An 18,913-nucleotide genomic window follows, 5' to 3' on the forward strand; every position below is an offset into this window, starting at 1 on the left:
TGTGTATAAGAGACAGACTCTACCCTGATTAGGCCAAATAAAATAAATTGTTTGTTTGCCCTTCTTTTAAAAAAATGATAAATAGGGGCAGGTGAAAAAAGTTTTTTTTAATTTTTAATTTTTTAAAATACTCATCAGATAGAATAAAAATAACCCACAGAGTCCAAACACGCAGGACTTTTGCATATTTACCATCCGTAGGCCTACGTAGGGGGAATATGTACTGTACAGTATGTGTATTTTCTACATACAGTTTTAGTGGACTCTAAAATCGATTAAAGCATTTGAAACCCCTAAATTTTCATATTTTAGGGGGCTTCGCCCACTGGAACACTTTCCAGAGATTTTGAGCGATGCCCGACCACAACCACTTTTCTGTCGTCAGGGACGTCTGCCCCTCCTCTCGTGAAAATCCTGATGCCAACCCTGCCACTATCTAATATTATGTAAAGACCCTCATTATTTACCAAAGCAGCATTCTCTATAACACCGCCCGAGGTTGATTACCGGGCTCTAGTATACTACATTTGGAAGCTCAGCAGTGGTGCTTGCCGGAAAGCACACCCACAACTCGATTTTTTTTTAATACAAAAAATGTGTGTGAAACTTAACAGACGACATTACAATGACTTAGTTGCAACATTTGTTTTTATTAACTTGGGAAAAGAAAGAACCCTTGTTGTAGAACACTTTGCATAAAATTCCCCACATACACATATATTGTTTGTGATCATGAAAACAACAGTAATTTTGAATTAAGTATTGTATTGGTGTTTTGCATATAACGCAACACAACTATTTTCACTTAAGATAAACTGAAATTTACTGTTGTTATAAGTTTGTTGAAGACGATACTTCTGAGTTTACACAGGAAAATATTTCTATAGACACAACAAAAGCCAAATTACAGTTAGCCGAGGCTTAAGTTGCTAAAAACATCGAAGGAATGAACTTGATGTGGAGAATGTAAATTGGGTTCAAAATCAGACAAAATACTAAAAAAAAAACTTGGTTGCTCCATCAAGACTCTCCAAAAACAAATTAAGCGATTCTTTTGTGATAATAATTTTTTGTTGCATCCACACTCTGGGGAGACACATATACCTATCTTTGGTCATAACACCTTTTGATAAAAAAAAACAAAAAGGAACTAAAAAATAAAATTTCTATTGCTATTGAAACCAGCTTTTTGCAGCCAGAAATATATTGGATATTATTATATTGATGAACAATTAAAATCCCTATTTTGTTCAGATTTTCACATAAATAATATGAATACAAAATGTTATATCAACATAGAATATTAACAAAGGCTGATTTTTATATGAATTTAAATATCTATATGAACAGCCGTTGTTAGGTAACGGCTAGTTAGCATCATACACTGGTTCAGCCAACTTGATAGCCCTACTTGCAAATGCTACAAATAATGCAGCATTTTCACAAAACATTCTCCTTACCTCATCGCATCAAAGTGAAGAGAAATGAACACTGATGCCACAACAACTCGTTTAAAATCTATACTGGAGAAATTTCTCGATCTTTCCCTAATAATCAATGGATTTATTTATATAGTAAAATAAATAGGCATACATTTATGACAACCATTATCGCATCAACTTAACCACTACCTTCTTACTGTGGACGGTAAAACGATAAATGTTTTTAATAAACAGGTCAAGAGTAGTACACATACTTGCATCCCTCAAATATTGTTTCTCAGATTACTTAAAGGAAGACTACCCGTAACTTGTCTCATTATTACATCCATGTGTGATGCTTTCATCCAAAATGACATCAGTTGATCAGTCACAAATCAAATGGCACTATGGCTGACTTAATATAGTATGCAACCTAGTCATGCCTATTCCATTTTGCAATGCCATATATCTTAATTTTTAATAAGATTAATATAACTTATCTCATTAATACCACATGTGATAAGTTTAGGAACTTTTGGAAATGGCAAGATAATACTCTTAAATGTACTTGCATTTAGGTTCCCTAAATGCAACCGACGGTATAAACTACACCAATGCGTGATAGCACTAGCGAATTAATCTGAAATATCTAGTACAATGTAGCAAAGGTCTGTAAATAGATCAAGGCGATGAGGCATCTGTTGAGGCATCATTGCAATTCTGCAGGAAGTGATCCCTGTATCCTACAATGCCAATATAACCAGTATACAATACACCTAAATTATGACCAATCAGCAAAAAATAATATATAAAAAGATAAAATATATTCACAAATGATTGTGAATACAACAGGTTTGTGTCTCCCATTGCTGCTCATGTTTTTCTATTTATAGGTCACACAATACTGATTGTTACTCTCTCTCTCTCACTCTTAGTCTCTCCTGGGATAATCATCATTGCATCAGATAAACTTTTCTATAGATTACTGTACTTACATAACTTTGTTGCCACCTATGCACCATTGGTTTACTTATAAATGAGCTTTTGAAAAAACACACCCAAGATTAAACATAGTTCTATTATTATTAATCTAGGCAATAAGAAAATACAAATTTAATCTACTTTACTGGCTACCTATAGATCCTAAACCATGTAAATGCAAAAATGTAGCGTTTATTGATCTGGCATTAAGTTGGGAAACCAACAGAATGATTTACGTTAATAAAAACACAGCCTGTACAAAATACAGCTGTCTTTGATTCTAAGCTTTACAAAATTCGCCTGTAGCACACATTATGCAAAGCAAATCTTTCATATTATTTACAGATATAATTCAATCAAATGAATGCATGTCCTTTGCATTTTCTTTAATACAGTACACACACAATTAGACAACAATGGATCTTTCTTAATATCAAATACATAAGAAAGATACATTGCACTTTGAGTTTCTGTCAGAAAATCTTAAGATAATTTCCTATTGAATGAATAAATATAAGGCATTAATAAATAACCAAAAGTCAAAACTTAACTGGAGAAATGTTATGTACATTTTACTAATGACGATGAAATTCCAGCATGTCTTTTCTTTGGTGCATTAGATTCACTAAAAAATCATTACTGTGGAGGCACATTTAGAAAGACATGTGAAAACAGGTAATGAATGCCATATCACACAGATATTGCATATAGATAAAAAAATAGCTCACCATCAACACTTATAACTGTTCCTCTATTAGCATTAAGTGAGCCTTATTCAACTTATAACATTTCATTAAAAACTTTGAGCAAAGGTGGCTGCCTTTACTTGCATTTTGTTTTTTTTTTAATCAATGATACAACCTAGATAATCTGAGTCACACAACATCCCAGGAGAGAAAGGTATAACCTACAAATTGATCTTTACAAAATGTTCAGAAAAACATGTGAAAAATACACAAAAACATGGATTTAAATGAATTAACATTCACTCACATATAAGAGGAATGTTACTTTTAAAATGAAGTGAACTGTATCTAGAGCTTTCTGATACTGAGTTAACACTCAGCAACACTCAGTATTAAGCATCACGATACTATTACAGCAATAGTATCATCCATAATAATAATAACTATAGTATTTGTAAAACAATGACATATAATATGTTAATTAATTACACTTTAATTCTAAATAATACCAGGTTGTACTGTATGTTCCTAAGTCGAAAGGACCATTAGAATCTGTTACTAATGCCATAACTGGCTTACAATATATAAACAGAAACAATTCTTATGACAGTCGTCTTTCAATTAGTCTGTGGACATACCACTCACACACTGCTATAGTAAATGCTTAATCAATATCATTACACATTTATTAAGTTTCTTAGGCAACAGATTCCAATCGCCTAATCTGAGATAAATATGCCATGTTTCACCGATTAAAATATGCGCAACACTTGACAAGTTCATAACTGTAATGACCTTACATATTTGTCCAGCCATATATTCACGTTTGGAGAGTTCTCTTCATAAGGAAGACAATGGAACAACGTAAGTTTTAACTAAAACTAGCACAATACAGAAACAACCGCCCCCCACAAACATTTCTCTATTTACCTTTAATTCAAATCTAATTACGCCAAATAACTTGAAAGCTTTGATAATTCAATTGAATAGATCCAAAATCATAGGTGCTTGACAGTGGCATACCTGTTGAAAATTCTCAAGACATCACGCTAATACTTTAATAATTTACTTTGAAATTTCTGCTCTGTTAATGTTTTACAAAACAGCAAGTTGGTTAACAGGTTCAGTAATGAATGCCACTTTTGATATAGTTCCAAATAATTATATGCAATAGACTTGGTGCTTAACTAAGAACTGAAGAGGATTAAAAACACATCATCCGAGGGCAAGGACTATCAATTTGTATAGCACATGCTTAACATACCCTCATAGAAATTTGATGCCCCACGAAAGTGAAACAAGAGACCTACAATAACCAACAGATAAAGCAATCCCAGCATGCGAATTAACATCGACTTAATTAAGCAATGACTTACTACACGTTACTGTATTAACATACCAGCATAGAAGCATAATTCTTAGTTGCCCCACCAGTCTTGAGAGCTGGCTGCAGGTTGGTTGTAAGATCCTCCGTAAGTTCCTCCGTAATGGCCGCCATAGTGAGCAAAAGCGAACGGAGGAGGTTGTGCTGCAACAAACGTTGGAGCGGACTGGACAGTTTGAGCACCGCCACCTCTTCCGCCACCTCGGTGTTGTTGGCGGTAATCGCGTGATGCAAATCCACCGGCACCATAGCTGTCGAAACATAAATTTTAAATAACAATAATTCTCAGGATTTTCAGGACAAAAACAATTATTCAATCATACTTTGATCTTAGTATTTGAAACCCACACCAAGGACTGAAACATACTGTAATTTATACATGTTTGCTAATGACCATCACAATTAATTTAGATAATACACAAAAAAAAGATTATTAAAACAAATTTTACAACTTAATCATGGAATCAACATAAAAACTGAACAATTTAGCTATTGTCTCAAAATACACAAATGAAATTTAATCAATCTGTAAGGGAGTTTGTACCGGTTTCGTCCTCTCTTTGAGCCACTGTGCTTAGCCTCATATGCCATGGACTCCAGCCAAGATGGGACTTCCTGCTTTGCCTCGATACACAGGTCACACAGATCACGGGCAATGTTACGATTCTTCTCATTGAAGAAGGATGTAGCCAATCCTATAAAAAAATACAAATTACAAGTACAGGGAACCATGAATGCAAATCTTTAATTATTTGTAAATCAATAGGCCGGAAATCATTTTCATATAAAATAATAATAAATTTTTATAGCATATAATGGTTGGAGTAGGAGGGGAACACCACTTCTGGTGACAGTTTGTGTACAACATCTGCCTTTCTCTTTCTTTGCTTTTGTTTTATGTTTTCTTTTTGTGTTGTACTGTTTGCTGTATGGAATAAAATAAAAAGTAACATAATTAAAATAATTATCATTATTTTTTAATTAAGACCAGTAAAATTAAATGTTTCTATCCTTTAAACATTAATAGTTAAACTGTAATTAACTAATTATTTTTGCTTGTACTAATACTCTTATGAAAAATCCTCTTGAACTTATTTTTTAAAATTAAGAATAAAATAGTTGTCTTTATAGATATAAAAGAACTTGAGTGGTCAACAATATGTTATATTTATTTACGAATAAAATAGGAAAGCAATCAATTCTACCTAGATTCCCAACTCTTCCAGTACGGCCAATACGATGCACATACTCCTCACTATCGGTAGGCAAGTCAAAGTTCACAACATGTTTCACGTTGCTAATATCCAAACCACGGGCTGCAACCTAATCAATAAAAAACGCATTGTAAATGCATTCAACATAATAAATCTGCCCAACATTTATTGGGACGCAACCTAACCAGTAAATTAACTGCCTCAAATTGCAATATTCTAGTATTTGCCAAGAAAATACAGTTTCCCTCAAATTTAAAAATCCTTCAATTAAAGACGACCTCAGATTAAGCACTGCTATTCTGTGGTCCTAAATTTACGAATGTCTTCTATCTTTATTAGCTGCTAAAGATCATAGAAACCCTGGTCCCAAAAGTCTTCAATACTTTAAAGTCTTTAATTCTTTAAAGTCCTTAATTGGAGGGAGACCTGAATTTCAATGTCATTCTTTCTGTATGATGATGGAATTATATAATCAGGATCATGTGTGAACATGTATAGCTATGATCTATTAAAAAATATAATGCATATATTATTTAAATTAGTGTGAAACTGTAGCATGGTGGTTAAGCACACATGCTGTTCCACAAACATGTGCTTGCATATATTTTAACACTGTTGGTTTATGGGACCTTAGCAACAATATCCAAGGGGAGGAGGTTAGGGAAAAGGTTCATTGGCAGCACTTGTGTTTGGATGTGAATGGAATAAAAACAAATCTGAGATCATGAATACAAGATTTACTACTTACAGCTGTTGCTACCAAAATTGGTGTGCGTCCAGTACGGAAGGTGCGCAAAGCTTCTTCTCGGTCACGCTGAGACTTGTCACCATGGATACTGGTTGCTGGGTAGTTTTCACTATACAAGAAATCTTCGAGGGCATCAGCACCTTTCTTGGTCTCAACAAACACCAGTGTAAGTGAATCACCACCTAATAGCAAGCAAATCATGAACATTAAATCAAACTGTGTCAAAAAACAATTCATATAATTCAAAACTTCTGGTCATTTTTAAGGATATAATCATACAGATAAAATTTTACCAAAACTATTAAACAAGTAATTACTTAAAGTTTTTTTTTGTGTCTTAGAAAAGTCAGATACACAAACACATCAAAATTGTTTTCCTCCAGAGCTTGGCTTCAAGAAAATATGATAGAAATAAAACAATCTCAGAAATTTTTGAAAATCATTTTTGGATTTTGCTTACCAGCTGCATTCAGCAGATCCAACAAAAAGGATCGTTTGTCAGCTTCTTCTACCCACACAATCTTTTGAGTGATGTTGGAACTGGTACTACCTACACGGCCAACAGCCAAGAAAATGTAGTCATCAAGGAAATCCCTTGCCAGCATCTGTCAATTACAATTAGTAACATAATATTAATACATACAATCAAAGATAATACATAGAAGATAAAGCAGTTCGCAATACAGGGAATGTCATGACAGCAATTTTCCTCCATCCAAGCAGAGGCGCTCAGGTTTGTATGTTTCCTGTTGTTTCTCCACTATCAAATGGTCAATATTTTCTCCAGTCGCTGGAGGGTGAACGTTCTGTCAAATTTAATGCAAACTACTCAAAGAGCTCATTCTTTTGCTATTTGAGTTCTTTGACACAATTAACATTTCATACCATTGGAAACAGCAGATAAAATATCAATCAACACTTAAACATCATACATAAAGTGGTTGTAGTACAGTAAAAAATACACAAATTCAATCATCTTCATTTTATAACCAAAAATATTTTAGAACAGGATATCGCCTAGAGATCATCTCGTACTACAAAGCACAGAGCAACTACAATATGCTTTTCTGTATAAATGTAAGCAGTGAATATTTAGTGTTTTTGTGCTGATTAGGTATACCATTTTCCATCTGGTTCTAAAGTAACAACAGTTCACAGTAGGGTAAGTAATAATTACATTTACATACTTAGTTCAATAAAATTAAAAATTGGAATTGAGCAGTTATAGCATTACTAGAATTAGGTAATAATTATTAATAATAAGGTAAAATCTAAAAAAAAGAAAATCCTCCTCAAATTGCTCAATTAACATCGCAGTAATAACTGTTAAATAAAACAAGTTGAACTACGCAGATTTCCTCCTTGTGTGGCTCTTCTGAGCAAGTCTAAATAAAATGCCAAACAATCTTCAGCTACATATTTTCTGCTTTCTAAGCATAAGTAAATGGTTTGTGAAATCAACAGTATTTAGCGTTTCTATACAATAATTACAAAGAGTTACTAACAGCATGTAGTCCTGTAACAGAAATGGAGGCTATACTGCCAACTAATTGGGACGGGCATAAGCATAAGGATAACAATGATGTATTAAGCTGTAGGGCCCAATGTGAGACACGTAACTGAGTGGCTAAAAGTGATGCGGTACGGGCATACCCATAAGGATAACAATGATGTATTAAGCTGTAGGGCCCAATTTGAGACACGTAACTGAGTGGCTAAAAGTGATGCACCTAATTGCTAAATTCACATGGACGCAGCTGCACGCCATTCAATCATTTTAAAAATGAACGTACTTGATGTACTCCATACTGACTCGACCTCTCTCCATCATGTCAACAAGACGGCCTGGTGTTGCAACTAGTAGATGGCATCCACGCTCCATATCTCGCAACTGGGCTCCGACATCAGCTCCTCCATATACAACACATGGACGTACGTGACTTCGGTAAGAAAACTGGAAAAAAAAAATATTAACTAGAATTACGCCTGTTCATATTCAACAAATTTAATGGTAGACCAGCCAATCTCAAATGTAATCGTATGTACTTGTCAGTTTTTGTGTACAATCACTATAATAATTACAACTGTAAGCAGATTGAAGCAATCTTTAATTAGTTCATATTCTGGTATTGTTTTGTTATGCATTCTTCTCCTGTTGTAAACCACGAAGACACTTTTTTGTAAAATGTATTATAAAAATGCAGTCATAGTGAATTAGGCCTAGAACTACCAACACTTTTAGCTCAAAATCGGCTGTTATTAGTCACCATAATAATAGAATGATTGAGTAATAGTTAAATATACAAAGTATTTTATTGTACAAACATCTTATAGCACATTCAGATGTTAATATAAAGCAATCTACACATGAAAAACACTTATTTATTTGTCTCACCTTTCGTGCCTCATCAAATATCTGACAAGCCAGCTCCCGAGTAGGTGCCAGAATAACAGCAAGAGGGTAGTTCTTGCGCTTATTGGTGCTGTTTTTCTGAAAATGTAGGTTAAAGATCTGGTAATAGATTTAAAACAATAAACATGTATTATAATTAACAAAAAGTATGTTTAACATATAATATTTGCCTTTAAATTTGTATATAATACTACAGTATTTTTTTCCGACACAGGAAAGAATGGAAAAATCTGCTATTAATATGAATTATGCATGAATACATACTGTACTTGTCTTGATATTCAAATAAAATATAATTATTTAATCAATGATTTTTAAACAATCATTTTTTTTCCTATTTTTTGACGACGTTCAATTTTTTTTTCAAAGAAGTTTGTGTTCTTTACTTGTGGGCACTGTCCTGGACCAGCTTTAAAGATCTGTGTCAAAATTGGAAGCAAAAATGCTGCAGTCTTGCCAGAACCTGAAATAAACAAAACAACCAAATGATTCCAATGTTAAAAATTACTAACTTGAAATATAATACATCTGTCCACCATACTCAACAATGTCATTTATTATATATTTTTTATTGTGTTTTCATTCACAAGTGACATAGAATTAAATTATGTATCATAATATTGGCTTGAGGAGTGAGTGTAATACAATCTATGGTATAGACCGATAACTTGCAGAGTTAGCTATAGTATTGAGTCTACAACAAGTTTGATTGTGGAAATTAGTATTTTTACAGCAATAGAGGGAAGATTGTTTATAGGGAGTCACACAACCTTACTTGGGTATACATGAAAAACATTACACTGCGATAGCATAGGAAAAGATAATGTTATGGTTGCGAAAACAACCACCACCGTTAACATGAGAAGTAAATGGGTTGGAAAGGCTATATGATTGTTCAAAAGTTCAAAATAGTGTTTATTTACTTATCCTGTAGTGTTCTAATTAGATTGTATGCTTTGAAATTTAAGTGATCCTTCATAAACCTATAGCTGGCCCTAACAGCGTGGTTCACGGGTCGAAGACCATCATGTATACCTAACAATTCCGTAGATGTGCAGGGGCATTGGCCTAATATTTGTCGAAAAATCTCAATGTTTGCAGCTAGTATTCTTTACAGCATTAGCAAACCATTAAGGCCAAATTCTTAAGTTTAGTTTCCAATCAATTTGGTTTAGTTTACTGGGGATAATGATCTTTACAGCAATTAACTTGTAAAACACTGCTGTGCCATTTGACTGTTTATATCCAACACCCAAGTTAGGTCATGTGATGCCCATCGCCAAATCTCTCTATATCTTGTTTACAGCAATGAAACCTTCTGAAGTGTCAATGGACCTTCCGCTAAGCCCCGCCCCTTGGATATTGTTGCTAAGGTCAATCAAGACGAGTGTTAAAACATACGCAAACAAATGCGTTTGTGGGACAACACGCGTGTTTGTGAGGCACGCGCGCGGTATTCCTAGTTTGGAAGACATGCAAGTGCACAAGCACACACGTTGCCAAATGCACAATTTTACGTATGTCTATGCTATCGTTTTTTGTGGGAATTTCGCAACAATACACAAGGGGCGGGGCATTGCAGACAGGTCAATTGTGCTATTTTCCAAGACTACGTTTTGCCATTAACTCTTGTCTAAAGAATCCTTCACAGTTGTAAAAAAGGTTTCTTGTCTATTTCTGCAATTGGTTTGTAATCTAATTGTTTTCACTAACCTGTTTGAGCACAAGACATCAGATCACGGTTTTCCAGGATGATGGGAATGGCGTACTTTTGAACTGGAGTTGGGCGTTCATACTTGCTAAGTTTGATGTTAGAATGAATGATCTCTCCTAGTTTACACTCTGTAAACTGTACAACAATAATATCATTTCAATAAAAAAAAACCTATTTAGTCAAATACTAAAATACAAATTAGTGGACAATTTCACATGAGGTTCAACAAAATTTGCAAATGACACTCTGAGCCCGATCATAAAATAGAATACAGGTCTGCTTTCAATTAAAGATCACTTTTGGGACCAGGGTTTGAATTTGGAACCATAAAAAAAGGTCTTTAATTAAATGAAGGTGGTCTTTTACTAGAGGGTCTTTGAATAGAGGATGATCTTATTTCAAAAATAAGGGTGCATATCTATTTTGCTTTAACATAACAATTCTGTAAATAGATGGATAAAACCATCAACCAAAAACAGATCATTGATGGAAATCACAATGGAATAGCAATATTACCTATATGAACTTCTTAGTTTACAGTAAATTCTTGTTTTTAAGTATTTTATTGTATATTTTATTTTTTTAATTAGAATAATTTTACATACCTCTTTTATGTTTTCTGGTATATTACGTCCAGTTGCTTCAACAGGAATGTCGTCATATTTTTCAAAGTTTATACCAGTGTTTCCACCAGCAAACAACTCCCTATTGAACAAGAGTCAATATTTAGAATCTACTTACATTTTAATATTTAAAAAAAATAAAAAAATAAAAAAAAATTGCCAGAAAAGTGGTGAATGCATGAAAATTATTTTCACAATTGTTTATAGAAGTTATAAAATTAAGATTCCAAATTTAAGATTTTAAAAATTGGAATTTTGAAGCTTACTTTTCAACTCGTTCATTCCTGGGAAGGGGTTTTGTCCAATCTTCTTTGGTGATTGTGTCACGATCAGTGCGTCCACCCCAGCTGTCTTCTTGTCTGTTGGCCTCACCATAGCGATCGCCACTCCAGAACGAATTTTCGGCTTTTGGTGGGTCTCGTCCTCTCCAATCGCCATCAGTGTTGCGACCATTATATCGGTTTTGATAACTTCCACCCCGGTAAGATGTATCATTGTAGCCTCCGCGGGTGTAGCTGCCACGGCTCTGGAAGCCGCCTCTCGGCTGATAGCCACCTCTTGGATATCCACCGCTATTATAATCTTGACCGCCATAGCCGCCTGCTGAATTATAACCCCCTGAATTGTAGCCTCTGTAGTTTTGGTTGTATCCGGACCTGTTGTAACCGCCACGTCCCCCATAGCCACCCATGGAGTCTCCTCCTGGAGAATTGCCATAGCCACGTCCTCCTAGATCATCTGAATATCCTGCAACCCAGATAACATTTAAAGACTTTCAGTTTTCTTGGTGGCTATTCTAAAATAATGTTAGATAACTAAGTGGTTGTACAATGGTCACTAGAACTCTTGTTAACTGCTCATTGAATGTCATTTGGCATACTACAGGTTTGAACTGATGCAAGTAAAAACAAAAATTTTAAACAATGGTAGTGAAAAAAAAGTTCAGTAAATAAATAAGCCAATTCATAGTTCAAACTGTGCATGCTCGTACCCGAGGTCAATCGACATTACCCTATGTTGTCCATATGGTGTTTATGTTGATTGAGTTTGGTACGAGCATATGCAGTTCTAACTACGCATTGGCTTATGGGGGAGTAGCCTAAACAAATAGTAACACAGTTAAATAGACAAACAGATCAAGATTTACTGATGACTCAATAATATACAACTAATAATGCAACACTATGATAAATGCAATCAACCATGAAATACACAGTCAACAGAGAGAAATAATAGTCAAACAAAAGTATTATATACAGTACCACCAGTTGACCAAAAAACAAAAACAATGTATAGAAAATTTTTGGTAGTGGATTTAAACTTGGAATGTGTAAGTACCATACACTTGTGGTAAATTTGTATAATTGAGTCCACTCACCAAAAAACTTGCAAGGCTTGTGCAGTGGAGTTCTAAGAAAAAAAATTCTTGCGTCCCTCAGGATTTAAACCCAGGACCACAGGATTAATTGGCAGCAATCTTAACCACAGACTACATACCCACTCAATAACTTAGTACTATATTGTAACTATTAAATGAAGAATAACAAAGATACTAAAAACACAAGATAAAGTTCTCTACAGTAGAAAGTGTTCCACCAAAATGCATGGTTAGAATACAAACAATGGTTCGCCGCGTACAACTGGATTAAAAAAACTTCTGACAAACTTATATCACGGTGAATACATAACCACACAATTGTATGACCACAATCTGATTAGTTTCCATCATTAGCGGAAAAAGAAGGGCACCACGTATGTTTGGATTTACTTAGCAACAGAAGGGCACCCTGTACGTCTTTACGTAAACTGGATAAATGTGTGTAAACTGCTATTTTGAAAACTGGAGGCCGCCGCTTACGACTGGACTTAAAAGATGTGACGTATATAAATCCGCCTCACTTTTGCTATGTGAGTGCTCTATCTTGTATTTTTAGAATCTTTGTCAATAACATTTGAAAAGTTGAAGCATGCAAAATTGCAATACAATCCCCATGCCTACAACAGATACTGCTATAACAAACCAAAAGTAATTTTATAATACATTTATTTACGAAATACAAAGGTCAAAGATTAAACCAAAACATGAGGCGTAGCCACAGGATAGGTTGCACAAATTTAATTATCATCAAATTGTATAGCCTAAAGAAAAGGTGTTTAGGTGTTTGCTGCTAATTAGGTGTTTGCTTCGTTAGCAGAAGTTAAGCAACATACACAGGTTCTCACCTGCTGCACTATAAACCCCTCCTTGATAAGCAACATATCCACCTTGGTTACCACCAAAACCTTCAAGCGAAAGAAAAGTTTATGATACATACTCAACCAATAGAGGGCGCATTTTGGAGATTTTCAATTGACTTGAAAAAACATGATACATACTCAACCAGTAAGTGCACATTTTGGAGATTTCCAATTGACTTGATAATTTATTTTTGGAAAATATTTAATTTCATTCCATATCTTTGTACTAAAATATTGCACCAAAATGAGCTGGATTTTATGGCAGTCAAAAGACAATGGAATGAAAACCTCTTAACAGTATACTAGTCTAATTTTTTTCAATTTTGTTAACAAATGAATATTGTAATATAAGTTTAAACAAAGACAAATTAATTGGAAAAAAAAACAAAAAAAACAACTAACCTCCACTGGCAGCTTCTCTTAAATGAGGGGGTATATAGCGTTGCGGAGCTAAAAAAAAAGTAATAAAAAGAATAATGGTTGTAAAAGGGTTGGTGAGAAAATAAAACAGCAAGCCAACCAAAATATATGATGAATTGGTTTTTTTATAATTACTACGAATACTGTAACTTAATACTATGGCTTAAAGCTGATCAGACGAGTCTAATCAGCTTATATAGCCTCCTCCACAAATCAAATCCAATTGTTTGACGATTTATTATATCTGTATATATTATATTATTATTATATATATAATATATAATATTATTGAATTGTGGAAATAAACATTGAACATCTGTATAATTGCCTACCAATTTAAAAATTAGCACGCATCTATATTCACTTTGTGGCGCGCATGTATACTTAATGTCTCTTATAAGAAGAAGATACAAATTCTGCAACAATGCAGTGTACAAATTTAGTAGTGCACCCTCTTGCAAAAGCAAGTACTTTTCAACCTTGATCCAATGATCCCATAATCAAAAGATAGCGCACTCTTTGATTTCTGCGAAAGTTCATTTTCTAGGATGCCTTCTTCCAAAACACAAGTAGTTTGAGCAGAAAAAAACTTTTGATGCTACTAATTGCTACGCAAAGTGTGTTACCTTGTTATTGTTAGATCTTTGATATCTGCACATAAATAGTACTTTCTTAACAAGATATCTCAGTATGAATATCTCTGGAAGTCTACTATAGCAACATTTAGCATGTCCCATGCAATATTTTATCTTGTGTGAATCAGGTATAAAAAACTTGCAATTTATTATTTTGTAGTTAGTACTTCGTAAATTAAGTTTTTGTGACATTATTTAACATAAAGGTTTTGTAAAAGCTTAGTGTGATTTGTTAATGTGAATGCACATTAGTGTAAAATAACTCTGTTAGGTGAAAGTATACAGTCTCTGTAAGATTTGTAAATGAGGAAGTCTGGTAGAGTAGGTCTAATATTAGTGATTTGTTAAGTGCAAGTCATGTAAATTAAGTCTTGGTGTACATATTTTATAGTAAGTCTTGTAAAGAATGTAATTTGCAAAACTAAATTAAGTCTTTGTTAGTTTTGACAGTGCAAGTGAGTATAAAATATTTGATATGAGATAATCTTGATTATTAGCAAAATTTGTTCATATTCAAATCATTGTCCAATAAATTTTAGTGTTCTTTTGTAAAGCTTGTTAGAAAAATCTTAGTAATATCTGTACATTTAAATCAAAGGTTCCTTTGTAAGTTAATTATATTTAAAATGTTTTGGCAAGATAATACTAACCTCCTCTATTTCCTTTATGTCCTGCATTCAAGTCTAGCCCAGACATCTGAAAAGAGAAAAACAATTTCTGCAGATATTGTAACTTAATATTAAAACTAAGCCCTACCTTTCTGGCCCTTGCAATTCCACACAGATTATATGAATAAATAGGCAGGGCCAAGCCTAAGCAAAGCATACCACTAGGCACTAGGCCAGGCCTAGAGATGTACGCGCTAATACGGTCTCGGATCCGGTTATGAAAACGGTTACCAAATTATTTAAAACTTGCAACTATTCAAGACTAACATAAGTGGCGCAGTCAAGCCAAATCAGTCGCTTGTCAGAGATCATCAACTGGAGAAAATCAGGCTTAGGCTTTATAAGTAGAAAATTTCGATGAAAATTAAAATTTAATGCTATGCACGTCTCCATTTTGAAAGCAACCAGCGATTTGGTACCAATGTACAGTAAATGGAATTTTTCAAGTTATTGGTCAATTGTCATGACACACCTTTAATCTAACCATTTACAACAATTTTAAAAAGTGTAAACAATTTTGTTGTTCCTTGACGACGACGCTAAAATAATTTCTGTGTTTGGTCAGTCACATAATGACATAATACTGAGCTCGCGTGCAGTTACGATTTGATCTTGCAATGCCACAGTCAATTAGAAACAGTGTTATTAGAGCCAAGCTAGGCCTACTAGGCTGCAGCCAAGTCTGAGGGGGCCTAGGCCTACAGTAGGCAGTTTCTAAGCATTCTGATCCCACTCTAAACCCCACACAAATTTGTTTTTAATCGGACGTTTTTACCTTCTTAAATACCTAGATTGTCGATTTTACTCCAACATAAATTCCATAGATACTTGTTTATTATATATATTGATCATTCAATAAAACAATCAAGTACTATGTTGACTTTTTTAAAGAAGCCTGTTAAAGGGCCTCCTTCACTTGATAATTACATAATATTGTATAGTATGGTATGTTGTGTTGTATGCATGCTAATAACAATTACAATTCGAGCGGATTTTTAAAAAAATTATTTTTCACTGCACTTTTTATGACGTAATCACCTTGATTTTACGTTCGTAAAAAAGGGAATTCGTTAAATCGGGGTTTGTAATTGAGGGTTTCTACTGTACCAAAAATCAGTGAACAATGATTTGACAATACAGTTTGCCCTCAAATTCGAGACTACCTTTGGGACCTGAAAATTTGTCGGACAACTGGTATATGGTCGATATTGTAGATATCTTTTTTTTAATACATGGTACTTAGTTGCTAATTTCAAATAAAATTTAATCTGAATATGAAATTTATGTGTGGATTTGGTTTGCTTGTGTTGGTGTTTTATTTGATAAAATAAAGATGCATTGTGTTGATTTAACTGCTTGATGTAGCGCAATTAACGCCTATCTGTAACACCTCGGCGTTCATCGGCATCTTCAAACATTCTTTTGTCAGTCAATAAAGACAAAGATCTATTATATACGCAAAAAAAATCACGCACTTTCCTGCGCCCTTGCTTCCCTATAAAGTATGACGATTTTTTCAAGAAGACATCATTTTCAATCAAATCTTGTTTAATAAGATGTGTATTAATGTGATTAAGACGTGCATCATTTGTATTACCTTAACTTGTGATTTTTTGTTGATTTAACAAAATAAAATTCATTTTTTGAAATTAAATATCTTCACATTAATTAATATTAATTTAAATAGAAACCATTTTACAAACAGACTGTTACATCATGTCTGAAATTGCATCCTGTATAAATATGTAATCAATCTTTTTGGTTATATTGTATTTTAACTTTTTTTTATATAGCCAACATCCACTTCTACCTGCTCTCCAACTTCTTATACGAGGAGAGTCAGACAGTCGCCATAAATGCTGAATTGGTGTACAGGGAAGATGTTCTACGCAACCAATCTAGACATGCTGTTATGGCAACTCAAAAGCTGGATGAGTATTGCGATCAGTATGCTCATGGAACACGCACTGCAAAATCCTTATTGCTTGCTTCTAGCCGAGTTATAAGCCGAAATGCTCGGATATAATATTTATGGAATCCATTGGTGCAACGAAACTCAAATAAATCTATAGTAAAAAATTAATTAAATGTTAAGATAAGAATGAAATTATGTACATGGTATTTAAGGTTAATTGTTGACTATAGCAAAACAATAAGTAAATGTTGAGATAAGAATGAAGCTATATGTATGTATAATTCATTGTTAATTAATGCCTATAGTAAAACAATAAAATGTCGAGATAAGAATGAATGTATATGTATGTATTATTTATTGTTAATTGTTGACTATAGTAAAAACAATAATTAAATGTTCAGATAAGGATGAAATTATATACATAGTATTAATGTTAAGCAATAATAAAGTGTGATGCTAAGAATTAAAATAATAGTTGATTTCTGTAAAATAATAATAATAATAATACTCTACCAACAACTGATTTATCAGAAGAAACACAAGTTAGTAAAACATCAAATAAATATCAGTCATCTTCAAAGTCGTAGTACAAGAATAACAAATGTTCATTCAATAAAACAAACAAAACACAAGTTAGCAAAACTCAAATAAATATCATCTTTAAATGCAATGACAAACAGATGTTCATTCACAAATAACAAACTGAACTCAAGTTAATAAAATTCGAATAAATAAACTAAAGAAGCCATTTAAAAAGTACCATCCATTTCTGTAAGAAAATAGGCATACTATAAATCAATTGATATAATAAATAAACTAACTAAATATTAAGTCTCGATTTATATAGGCTATATATAAATTATGAAAGAAAATATACACTAATTTGATAATTGATTAAAGCAGTATTAATATCGAACTCTGATGCCCATTGCATACAGTACTGCGCACTTGGCGCTCCATAAAAAAATTGCTATGTATCGACTCGCGGCCGCTACGACCCTAATCCGTACCTAGCCTAGTATTAGTACTAGAAATTGCAAATGAAGTGCTGCAAGTACAACAGTCAAGTGAAATAATGAATAATAAAAATATAACAAATAATATGAGACACAACCCATTGTCTATTATATTAGAACACTTCTCATTGGGTAACAAAGTCTTAATTTTTCATTTTTGTCAAAAAGTGTCTATAGTGGTGAATTATGGTTTAGGTTTTTTTTTTAATAAAGTTTCAAAATTTTCTATGTATGTGGAAAACGTAGTTGATTACCAAAGGTTACAATTATTATTTTGAAGACTAAGGTCTAGGAAGTGTACATTTTTTTATGGGGCAAGTTTCCAAGGGCGGGTTTTCTAGGGGCGAGTTGACTGCCAAAGAGTGTTGCCAAAGTGCGAGCCAGCATGTTATTTGATCACAAGTGCGAGACATCGCAAGTGTGAGCCAGCGAGCCATGACGTCACGACAATAGATACGACTACGAGATGTTACTCGAGTTGTGCGAGGTATCGGCTGAGATTTGTGGTGTACAATTCAAAAAACAACTATATAAGTCTAATAATGAATTATTGTGATGTTAAATAGACAATGTTAGCTATCAAGGAGCGACGTTGTTTTTCATTGGGACCTTCGTCCCTTCAAGGCTAGGCCTATACACCATCCTAGCTAGTCTAGGCCTAGAGTAGTATAAGGCTAGCGCGACATGCGGACATTGGTTAGTCTACAAACATGGCCTAAATAATTGATTTTACCCGGCAGAACGAAAGAAGAAAACTCCGCTTTTCAGTCGTCTTAGGCCCTTGATTTTTGACAAACAATGACCTTTCAGAGGTCAAATTGCTGTCAAGAATATGAA

The 18,913-nt window shown here is 33.6% G+C and overlaps 1 protein-coding gene across 1 annotated transcript in view; it reads right to left on the reverse strand.

Annotated features, from left to right (window-relative positions):
- Positions 1 to 630: 630 nt before the first annotated feature.
- Positions 631 to 18,913, reverse strand: part of LOC117106870 (ATP-dependent RNA helicase DDX3X-like) — a 20,066-nt gene continuing 1,783 nt past the window's right edge. The window contains 14 exon segments of the mRNA XM_033248371.1: positions 631 to 4,723; positions 5,017 to 5,167; positions 5,678 to 5,795; positions 6,435 to 6,616; positions 6,895 to 7,180; positions 8,224 to 8,388; positions 8,830 to 8,925; positions 9,234 to 9,310; positions 10,561 to 10,696; positions 11,167 to 11,266; positions 11,451 to 11,931; positions 13,408 to 13,467; positions 13,825 to 13,872; positions 15,128 to 15,173. Coding sequence (XP_033104262.1) covers positions 4,507 to 4,723; positions 5,017 to 5,167; positions 5,678 to 5,795; positions 6,435 to 6,616; positions 6,895 to 7,180; positions 8,224 to 8,388; positions 8,830 to 8,925; positions 9,234 to 9,310; positions 10,561 to 10,696; positions 11,167 to 11,266; positions 11,451 to 11,931; positions 13,408 to 13,467; positions 13,825 to 13,872; positions 15,128 to 15,173 — 2,163 coding nt within the window. The 3' untranslated portion in view covers positions 631 to 4,506.

The sequence above is a fragment of the Anneissia japonica genome, unplaced genomic scaffold, assembly GCF_011630105.1.
Source record: "Anneissia japonica isolate Jap-2015-1 unplaced genomic scaffold, ASM1163010v1 scaffold142_len1259957_cov175, whole genome shotgun sequence".
In the NCBI taxonomy this organism is placed as follows: Eukaryota; Metazoa; Echinodermata; class Crinoidea; order Comatulida; family Comatulidae; genus Anneissia; species Anneissia japonica.